At 42.8% G+C, this 10654-nt stretch overlaps 1 protein-coding gene across 3 annotated transcripts; it reads left to right on the top strand.

Moving 5' to 3' along the window:
* The first annotated feature begins 1784 nt into the window (after nucleotides 1–1784).
* Nucleotides 1785–10435, top strand: LOC115163306 (glycerophosphodiester phosphodiesterase domain-containing protein 5). Of its 3 annotated transcripts, none has more exons than XM_029715079.1 (13): nucleotides 1785–1821; nucleotides 2420–2479; nucleotides 2956–3054; nucleotides 3194–3287; nucleotides 4299–4444; nucleotides 6892–6974; nucleotides 7789–7939; nucleotides 8074–8292; nucleotides 8410–8567; nucleotides 8639–8783; nucleotides 9147–9229; nucleotides 9365–9444; nucleotides 10141–10435. In XM_029715079.1, the coding sequence occupies exons 3-13, from the start codon at nucleotides 2956–2958 to the stop codon at nucleotides 10227–10229; spliced, it is 1347 nt and encodes a 448-aa protein (XP_029570939.1). In that variant the 5' UTR covers nucleotides 1785–1821; nucleotides 2420–2479; the 3' UTR covers nucleotides 10230–10435. The 3 variants fall into 3 exon arrangements, with proteins under 3 accessions (XP_029570939.1, XP_029570937.1, XP_029570938.1); XM_029715077.1 differs by lacking the exon at nucleotides 1785–1821 and adding an exon at nucleotides 1934–1947 and having other exon boundaries at nucleotides 9829–10269; XM_029715078.1 differs by lacking the exon at nucleotides 1785–1821 and adding an exon at nucleotides 2059–2063 and having other exon boundaries at nucleotides 9829–10269.
* The last annotated feature ends 219 nt before the right edge of the window (nucleotides 10436–10654 follow it).

The raw sequence follows: 10654 nt of genomic DNA, 5'->3' as shown, positions 1-10654 counted from the left end.
CTGATGTCAATCATCTCTCATGGTGTTTAGCCCTAGGAGTCACTGCCTTGCTTACAGTGTGGGATGAGTGAGTGTGTTGTTGTAAAAAAACAAATAGACTTTTCTGCAGCAAGGTGCTCACACTGACTAAAGCGAGAACGTTATCTGAAACACTGACTAAAGCTAGAATGTTATCTGAAACACTGACTAAAGCTAGAATGTTATCTGAAACACTGACTAAAGCTAGAATGTTATCTGAAACACTGACTAAAGCTAGAACGTTATCTGAAACACTGACTAAAGCTAGAACGTTATCTGAAACACTGACTAAAGCTAGAACGTTATCTGAAACACTGACTAAAGCTAGAACGTTATCTGAAACACTGACTAAAGCTAGAACGTTATCTGAAACCCTGGCTAAAGCTAGAACGTTATCTGAAACACTGACTAAAGCTAGAACGTTATCTGAAACACTGACTAAAGCTAGAACGTTATCTGAAACCCTGACTAAAGCTAGAATGTTATCTGAAACACTGACTAAAGCTAGAATGTTATCTGAAACACTGACTAAAGCTAGAACGTTATCTGAAACACTGACTAAAGCTAGAACGTTATCTGAAACACTGACTAAAGCTAGAACGTTATCTGAAACACTGACTAAAGCTAGAACGTTATCTGAAACCGTGGCTAAAGCTAGAACGTTATCTGAAACACTGACTAAAGCTAGAACGTTATCTGAAACACTGACTAAAGCTAGAACGTTATCTGAAACACTGACTAAAGCTAGAACGTTATCTGAAACCCTGGCTAAAGCTAGAACGTTATCTGAAACACTGGCTAAAGCTAGAACGTTATCTGAAACACTGACTAAAGCTAGAACGTTATCTGAAACCCTGGCTAAAGCTAGAATGTTATCTGAAACACTGACTAAAGCTAGAATGTTATCTGAAACACTGACTAAAGCTAGAACGTTATCTGAAACACTGACTAAAGCTAGAACGTTATCTGAAACACTGACTAAAGCTAGAACGTTATCTGAAACACTGACTAAAGCTAGAACGTTATCTGAAACACTGACTAAAGCTAGAATGTTATCTGAAACACTGACTAAAGCTAGAACGTTATCTGAAACCCTGACTAAAGCTAGAACGTTATCTGAAACACTGACTAAAGCTAGAACGTTATCTGAAACACTGACTAAAGCTAGAACGTTATCTGAAACAGTATGTGGGGAGTTTGCTGATAGTGCAGAGTGGACTGGGCACGTGCTGAGTATTGATTCTCTCTGCTGACATACTGCAGTGTGTGTTGTTAATGTTACTGATCTAACCCTTTATAGGAAAAATGACTCTTTATTTTACTGCCTCTCTCTCTCTGACCCCCCCACTCTCCCTCTACCCCCCCTCGTGTCTCTCCCCTTCTCATTCCCTCTCCCTTCTCTCTCCCCCCTCTCTTCTTCCTTCTCTCTCTCCTCCAGGTGGAGTGTGGGAGCGTGGTCCTTCTGGTCCTGACCTTCCTCCTCTCCTCTCTGTTCCTCTACTTCTGGAGCCAGGCTCACAACGATTACAATGATTTTGATTGGTGGGTCACGCACATGCACGCACGACACACAAACACATGTGTACGACACACACACCACACATGCACGCAAGCATGCATGCACAGACACACACGCACCACACGTGCATATATACACACACACACACACACCACACATGCACAGATTGTACTATATGTATGTATTACAGGTTTAACTTTGAGACTCTGGGATTCTGGTTCCCCTGGTCTCTGGTGCTGCTGGTTGTTGCTGCTGCTCTGTTCACCTACATCTCTCTGCTGCTGGTGAGAACTAGTACTACTACTATAAATACTACTATACTTATACTACTGATATTACTATAGTATTTCTACTGTTACTACTACTGTGCAACTACTGCTACTCGTATCGCCTACATCTCTCTGCTGCTGGTGAGAACTAGTAATACTACTATACATACATACTACATACTATACTTATTAATACTATTACTATAATATTATTACTATAATATTATTACTATTCTATTGCTGCTGCTCTGCTGCTGGTGAGAACTATAGTACTATCACTATACAAATTCTATACTACTGTTGCTGGTCTCTTCAGTACTACTACATTACTATATCACTGTACTGCTGCTGCTCTCTTCAGTACTACTACATTACTATACCACTGTACTGCTGCTGCTCTCTTCAGTACTACTACATTACTATACCAATGTACTGCTGCTGCTCTCTTCAGTACTACTACATTACTATACCACTGTACTGTTGCTGCTCTCTTCAGTACTACTACATTACTATACCACTGTACTGCTGCTGCTCTCTTCAGTACTACTACATTACTATACAACTGTACTACTGCTGCTCTGTTCATCTACATCTCTTTGTTGTTGTCATGCAGGTACTGGCAGTGTGTTTACTGTCTGAGGGACAGAGGCTGTACCTTCACTGGAGTCACAAGGTATCTCCCATCCTCCATGGAGTACAGCACACAGTCAAATCAAATCACATTGTATTGGTCACATACACATATTTAGCAGATGTTATTGTGGGTGTAGCGAAATGCTTGTGTTTCTAGCTCCAATAGTGATGTAATATCTAACAAGTAATATCTAATAATACACACAATCTAAAGTAAAGGAATGGAATTAAGAATATATAAATATTTGGACGAGCAATGTCAGAGCAGCATAGACTAAGATACAGTAGAATAGAACAGAATACAGTATATACATATGAGATGAGTAATGCAAGCTATGTAAACATTATTAAAGTGACTAGTGTTCCAATTACTAAAGTGGCCAGTGATTTCAAGTCTATGTATATAGGGCAGCAGCCTCTAATTCACACACACTCACATACATCATCTGTGAAGAAGCACAGCCTGATCAGGATGACACACATGTTGATTAGTCCTTTGATATTTTTCTGTGTTAGATGGGGATTGTGGTGACCCTGGCATTTGCTGTCAGTGCCACGGCTGTTCTGTCTGAGGTGTGGAGTAAAGAGTGGAAGACCCTCCTCCTCTCCCTGCAGGTTGGCCAGTCTAGCCGTCACTCACACATACACAGACCAATAAAATCAAGCGACCCAAAGTAACAATGTGAAATGTGTATGTTCAGTTGTCTGCATTGTGATATGAACCTTTCGCTGTCTCCCCTTCTCTATTGGCTAGGTCACAGCCCCCTTTCTTCATGTAGGCGGGGTTTTATTTATGACTCTCCTGTCCTGGCCAATAGCGCTGCACTTTTTTCGCATGAACAAGAGAGGTAAGTGCTCCGATTGGCTGCTGTAAAACAAGTCCAGGTTCTGGTCGTGTTCCCCTGCTCAGACGTTGTGGACAAATGCCAGATTTTTCAAAGCCTGGATAGGTATTTTATGTATCAGCTAACCACATCTATGCTATAGCAACCTGGTGCCCAACTGCACAGTCAATGATGTGGCACACAACCATTGGTTGACGCATGCAACATCTGAGCAGAAGAACGCAACCCCTGTTGACTGAGACTGAGAGGGACCTTTTCAGAGTTGTAAACCTGACATTTTGTGTATTGTTGTGAATTGTTAGATATTACTGCACTGTTGGACCTAGAAACACAAGCATTTCACTACACCCGCAATACCATCTGCTAAACATGTGTATGTAAAAATTTAATTTGATTTGATGACGCACACTGTGCTTCGCTCTCTCTCTTTTCCCTCTATCTCTCACTCTCTCTTGTTTCTCTGTCATCTCCATGGTCACTGTTCTGAGTTGTCGTGGTGACGTGAAGCTGTAGGTGGACTAGCTGACTCATGTCTGGCCTCTCTGTGGAGGATAATGACACACACACACACTTAAGCTGTGTCAGGTGTACAGTAGTCTGATTAAAGGGGCAATCTGCGATTCACACAATAACAAAGCGATTCCCGTCACCTATTGTGGTAAACAGCTAAGGGATGGGGCTGGAGAAATGTAACCACTCTTACCAGATTCATAGACCAAGCGTTTATACATTCATGAGGCATTTATAAATCATTCAAGAAATCAATGGGTAAATAAATTGGATGTAGCAATCACAGATTGCCCCTTTAAGCTCTGATTTCATCATTAAGACTTGTATAACTAGAATTAGAACACTGGATCTCTGCTAGAGCCTGTTCCAGTATGAGGTTGTTGTGAAATATGGTCTCTCTCTGTCTCGCGCTCTCTTCATCTATGGCTCTCTCGCTCTCAATGGCTCTCTCTCACTCTCTCGCTCTCTATGGCTCTCTCGCTCTCTCGCTATCTCTCTCTCTAGTGCATCAGGTGTGTCTGTTGGGTGTGTACCTGAGTGTATTGTTCAGTCTGTACCTGGTTCCTCTGGCCATGTATTCTCCCTGCATCAGAGAAGCTGGAACCCTGGGACCCAAACCAACACTCCTCGGACACAGAGGAGCTCCCATGGTACATATCTATATATCAATAACATCATTATCAATATTATCACTATCTATATATAACAGTATTATCAACATCTATCAATAACTTCATTATCAATATCTATCAATAACATTATCAATATTATCACTATATATAACATTGTTATCAATATTATCACTATCTATATATAACATTATTATCAACATCTATCAATAACTTCATTATCAATATTATCACTATCTATCAATAACTTCATTATCAATATTATCACTATCTATCAATAACTTCATTATCAATATTATCACTATCAATAACATCATTATCAATATTATCACTATCTATATATAACATTATTATCAATATTATCACTATCTATATATAACATTATTATCAATATTATCACTATCTATATATAACATTATTATCAACATTATCACTCTCTATCAATAACTTCATTATCAATATTATCACTATCTATATATAACATTATTATCAATATCTATCAATAACTTCATTATCAATATTATCACTATCTATATATAACATTATTATCAATATTATCACTATCTATATATAACATTATTGTCAATATTATCACTATCAATAACATCATTAGCAATATTATCACTATCAATCAATACTACCACATACAAGATACAGGATGGCACAGAAACGTTCCTATAGTAAATCCAGTGACATTACTTTAACACAGAGGCTCTGGCCTCATGTTACTTTAGAGAGTCAGAGAGAGAGTTCCTGATTAGAATAAAGTCTGGCACCGTGCATTTTTGATGCCCTTGTGTTGGAAATCTCGCTCATCGCTCATGGAGCAGCGCACCGCTCCAGCGCTCCTTGTCCTTTCCTACCGCTCCGCTAAAAACCACTCCGCGCTCACAGGAAAAAAAACTGCCACTCCAAATTCGCTCTATTCATTAAAATCACAATTGAATCAACACCCATCTATTTTTGTGACTACTTGGACCTAACAATTGTTTTTTACGTGTTGAAACCAAACCATATGATTTGAATGAAAAGTCGTTTAATAAACATGAAAAGGTAAATGTAAGAAGCGAACATCGTTTCAAATAGGCTACATGTCACATTAAACAGCATATAAACACTAAATAGGTCAGGAGCCAGACATTATCTAGGCTATATGAATACAATTATTTCAAGGCTATTCTACAAAGAAATACATTGTGAAACATTTATTGGTGCGACACAATAGGCTGGTGGGGACATAAAGCGCTCAGCATTTAAACAACATTTTGTTTTATTAAATCATTATAGTCTATAAATTGTGCATATAGGCTGTAACTTAGAATGAAATAGAATTTAAATGAAAAATGACTTATTAGTGCCTTTGAATTCATTTTTAGAATTGATTTTTAGAAACAGGAGTTTGGCCAGAGTCTGTCTTAAGGCTCATGTGATGGTGCCTGGAGAGCCGGCCAGCAGCGGAGAATATTCTCTCTACACTTGCAGAGCCACTGGGGATGATTAACACCCTTTTGGCCACTCTTGGCAGGCTGGCCGGAGATGCAGAGGTGTTGTTTTTATGTTCCTATAGGTAGGCCTAAAGGATTTTAGGCAAAATAGCCCAACCAATATGGAAAGCTCCTTGACAGTGGCAATATGCCAGGCCTATTGAGTCAAAATCAATTATGGCCTATTGAGTCAAAATCAATTATGGCCTATTGAGTCAAAATCAATTATGGCCTATTGAGTCAAAATCAATTATGGCCTATTGAGTCAAAATCAATTATGGCCTATTGAGTCAAAATCAATTATGGCCTATTGAGTCAAAATCAATTATGGCCTATTGAGTCAAAATCAATTATGGCCTATTGAGTCGATAATAGAACGGAAATGAACGCAACATTTAAGAGATCTGATGTTTAGTTTATAAATACTTTGCTACAATGACACACTTAGTTATCTATCCACCTAGTCGTTCTTTTCTTTTAGCATGTGTACGTAGTATGTACACCATCATGCTTCAGGATGCTTGTCTTTTCAGATTCCACAATGATTATTTAATTGTGGACACTACATCACTGCACTCTGGGTTAAATGTGGAAGACACATTTCAGTTGAATGGATTCAGTTGTACAACTGACTAGGTATCCCCCTTTCCCTTTCCTCTCTTGCTCTTGGTCCTAATCTTTATCACATTGATTTAGCACCTGTGTGTTCTATCAGTTTCTTTATGAAAATATTTTGTGAACTCCATGACAGTAGCTAAAGCAAGGGGCTATAGCAGCACACAAGTATACTACAAATGCATGCTGGGCCGGGCATTCTCTGAGCTTGTGAAGTGAGCGCTACTGGAGGCAAAATTGGAGCTGGCGAGAAGGCTGACGCTCCAGCCGTTGGGAATCTCGCACCAGACTCTTGTCAAATTGGGAACGCTCCGCTCCTCGCTCCGCTCACATACCTTGGTGTGTGCGTGCTTATCTGTCCTCTAACAGCTTGCTCCAGAGAACACTCTAATGTCTTTTGAGAGTGCAGTGGAGGCTGGAGTGGACGGGCTGGAGACTGACATCACTATAAGGTACACACCCCTCTGTCTGTCTTGTTTTGTCTGTCTTGTTTTTCTGTCTTGTCTGTCTGTCCCCTTCTGATCCCTGTAATAGCCCCATGTCCTGGCTAGCTTTGACCCCTGTCCTGCCTTGTCCTGTCCTGGCTAGCCTTGTACTAATCCTAGAGATCAGACATTAGCGTTAGAGTCCCTCCACTCCTCCCAGTTAATGTGATTACAGCCTAACTAATCCAGTTAGAGGTTAGTACTCCTGTCCAGGCCTGCTAGCCTGGCGCTGGCTGTGTTTTCTATGTGGCCTTTAGCATTAGCATTTAGCATGCAGACCTGGACTCAAATACTATTTAAAATCATTTCAGATACTTTAGCTGGGCTTGAGAAGCTGGGAGGGTGTAATGGAGTTAGCCTGGTGTAAAGGAACCGCCCATCAGGCACTCCAGGAAGGCTAAAGCAAACGCTCAAAGTATTTGAAAGATTTAAAATAGTACATGTATTTGGACCGGGCCTGTTAGCAGGACCTTAGCTAGCAGGACCTTAGCTAGCAGGACCTTAGCTAGCAGGACCTTAGCTAGCTGGACCTTAGCTAGCTGGACCTTAGCTAGCAGGACCTTAGCTAGCTGGACCTTAGCTAGCTGGACCTTAGCTAGCTGGACCTTAGCTAGCAGGACCTTAGCTAGCAGGACCTTAGCTAGCTGGACCTTAGCTAGCAGGACCTTAGCTAGCAGACCTAGTGTATCTTCACCTGAGACCTGCCACACATGTCTGTCTTGACCATGTGAACGGCAGGACCTAATCTCTCCCCTCCCCTTTCTCTTCCTCTCTCTCCTAGTGCTGATGGCGTTCCGTTTGTGATGCATGACCTCACCCTGCAGAGGACCACTAACGTAGAGGAGGTGTTTCCTAACAGAACACACACACCTGCTGCCCTGTTCACCTGGTCTGATGTAAAGCTGCTCAACGCTGGGGCCTGGTTCCTCTCTGTAAGGACACTCACACTTTTGAATGGCGACACACACACACAGTAGCTGACTTCAGCGCCATGGGTTAGTTAGTAGCTGTATTACAGACCTATTTTAACCATCACTCTCTCTCTCTCTCTCTCCCTCCCTCCCAGTGGGATCCTTTTGGCACGGTGTCCTCTCTGTCTCCAGAGCAGCGAGCGCTAGCTGCCAATCAGACTGTTCCCTCCCTGGCTGAAGTTCTGGACGTAGCGAATCGGACGGGCAGGACAGTGTTGTTTGACCTGAGACAGCCTCCTCCTGGACACCCTTATAGAGACAACTACCTCAACATCACCCTGGACCTCATACACACACACATCAACTCCAGCCAGGTATGTGTGTGGCTGGGGGGGGATGGGGGGAACCATGTTACAGGACCATGTTAGAAAGGCCTGCCGCCATGCTCTTTTAAGGGACAGACTTTTTTAAGATTGTGTGTGTGTGTGTAGGTGCTGTGGCTGCCATCAGATCAGAGAGAGGAGATACAGCAGGTGGATCCAGAGCTGCAACAGACAGCAGGACAGACTGCCTCTATTCAGGAACTACAGGACAACCACATCACTTCCCTCAACCTGCACTACAGCACCATGTCTCTGCAACACGTCAGGTACACCCACACACACACGATGTACTATAAAACGTCTCTCTCCTCACCCACCATGTACGTGTGTGTTTCAGTAAGTACAGGTCGGTGAACATCAGTGTGAACCTGTATGTAGTGAACCAGCCGTGGCTCTACTCTCTGGCCTGGTGCAGTGGAGCATCCTCTGTTACCACCAACAACATGCTGCTGAGAGATATACACACACCGCTGCTCCTTGTGGTGAGACACACGCTCACACCACAGGAGGTTGGCCGCACCTTATTTGGGGAGGACAAGCGCATAGTAATGTGGTTGATACCATTCCATTTTCTTCGTTCCAGCCATTATTATGAGCCGTCCTCCCCTCAGCAGCCTCCTGTGACACACACACACACACACTGCTATTCATCATGGTGAGACACACACACACCTCACACACACATACCGATTCTCGTTATGGTGAGACGCACACACAAACACACACTGCTATTCATCATGGTGAGACACACACACACACCTCACACACACATACCGGTTCTCGTTATGGTGAGACGCACACACAAACACACACTAATGTCTTCACGTGTTTCCCCACCCCTACAGACTCCAGAGCAGTACAGTGTGATGTGGGTTTTGACTGACCTGGTCTCTGCTGCTCTTATCGTCTGCATCTTCATATTCCACTGGTGAGTTCACACGTTTCTACATACATGTCAAAGGTGTGTGAGTGAGATGATTACAGTGGAAAATATAATGGGTTAGTTAGGTAAAGGTGTGTCTGTATGTGTGTGTGAAGTGTGCTATTTCTCCCTGTCCTACAGGTGGCGTGAGCGAGGCTTACACTTCTGGTCAGGCAGTCGGCAGACACACAAAACCGGGCCTTATAGCAAGTTCCGGACCGGTAAGGACAACAACAATATCATACTAAATACTGTACATCACTATAGCCCTCTCCCATTGGACTAGTCTCCGACTTGTGGAAACACAGGCACATATACTTAAAAGTGCACCAACATTTTAATCTCTTGCATATCTGTACAGTTTATGAGCTGGATTAGCTGTTTGTTTCTGACATTCAATTCAAATTCTAAAATAATCTCTGCTCAGTGCCCATGGTGTTCTAACCCTCTAGTTTGTTGGACTCATAACATTACAGAGCCTGTTTCATCAGAGGCAGTATGTTAGTGCATTTTTAAGGCAGTGTACATCCGTGCACCTCCAGGATGATTTGATCTTTTACTTGGAATGCCGGTGTAAATTATTCTGTGTTCTGTCTGTGCCTTAGATCCAGTGGAGTCAGGGAGGGGTCGATGGAATCCCTTCCACTCAGAGTCTCCCACTAGAACCCTCATCTCCCTCCCTCTGGACCTTAACCCATGAACCACTCAACTCGTGAACCCTGCATGAACCAATGAACCTCCCATGAACCATCTGGTTCTCAACCCTTGAAACCTGCATGAACCACTGAACCTCCCATGAACCATTCCCAAACCCCAAACCATTGGACCTCAACCCACACATGAAACCTGCACCAATCGCTGACCTGATTTCCAACTACCACGCCCCTGATCTCTAACCCCTATCCTTTGCCCGGCAGAGCTCAGCGACGTCTGGTCCATCTCCAGTGGGAATGTCCGAACGGAACTACGGACACCCAGTACCCTCCACACCATCACAGAGGAGTAACACACAGACACTCACACAGAGGCACATAAGTACACACACACACACACACACACACACACACACACACACACACAGACACTCACCCAGACACACAGGCACAGACACTCACCCAGACACACAGGCACAGACACTCACCCAGTCACACACACACAAGGTGTGAACGCACAAGAATAAGCAAAGGAAAACGGGGAGGAAAACAAGAGGAGGAACTGAATGTGTAAAAAGTGGAAGAGGGTGATGTAACGTGAAAGATGAGTCAGTATTTCGATCATCCTGACTAAGACTGTTGTTCCTGTGTCCTCACCTGACCAGCTCATTCCCACTCATTCTGGTGACCACTGGAACTACACAACTTAACTGCTCAAGTATGAAACATACACTGAACAAAAATATAAATGCAACATGTAAAGTGTTGGTCGCATGTT

Source organism: Salmo trutta, chromosome 26 (assembly GCF_901001165.1).
Source record: "Salmo trutta chromosome 26, fSalTru1.1, whole genome shotgun sequence".
NCBI classification, from domain to species: Eukaryota; Metazoa; Chordata; class Actinopteri; order Salmoniformes; family Salmonidae; genus Salmo; species Salmo trutta.
Note: the sequence above shows the minus strand (reverse complement) of the source record. Positions and strands in the feature narration are given on the sequence as shown.

What these genes read in the sequence shown, in the direction of transcription:
- LOC115163306 (XM_029715077.1), top strand. Translation starts at nt 2,956, where the DNA reads ATGGGGATTGTGGTGACCCTGGCATTTGCTGTCAGTGCCACGGCTGTT. An exon ending in GACACAGAGGAGCTCCCATG is followed by an intron (nt 4,445 to 6,891) that starts GTACATATCTAT and finishes GTCCTCTAACAG; the next exon opens with CTTGCTCCAGAGAACACTCT. An exon ending in GAGACTGACATCACTATAAG is followed by an intron (nt 6,975 to 7,788) that starts GTACACACCCCT and finishes TCTCTCTCCTAG; the next exon opens with TGCTGATGGCGTTCCGTTTG.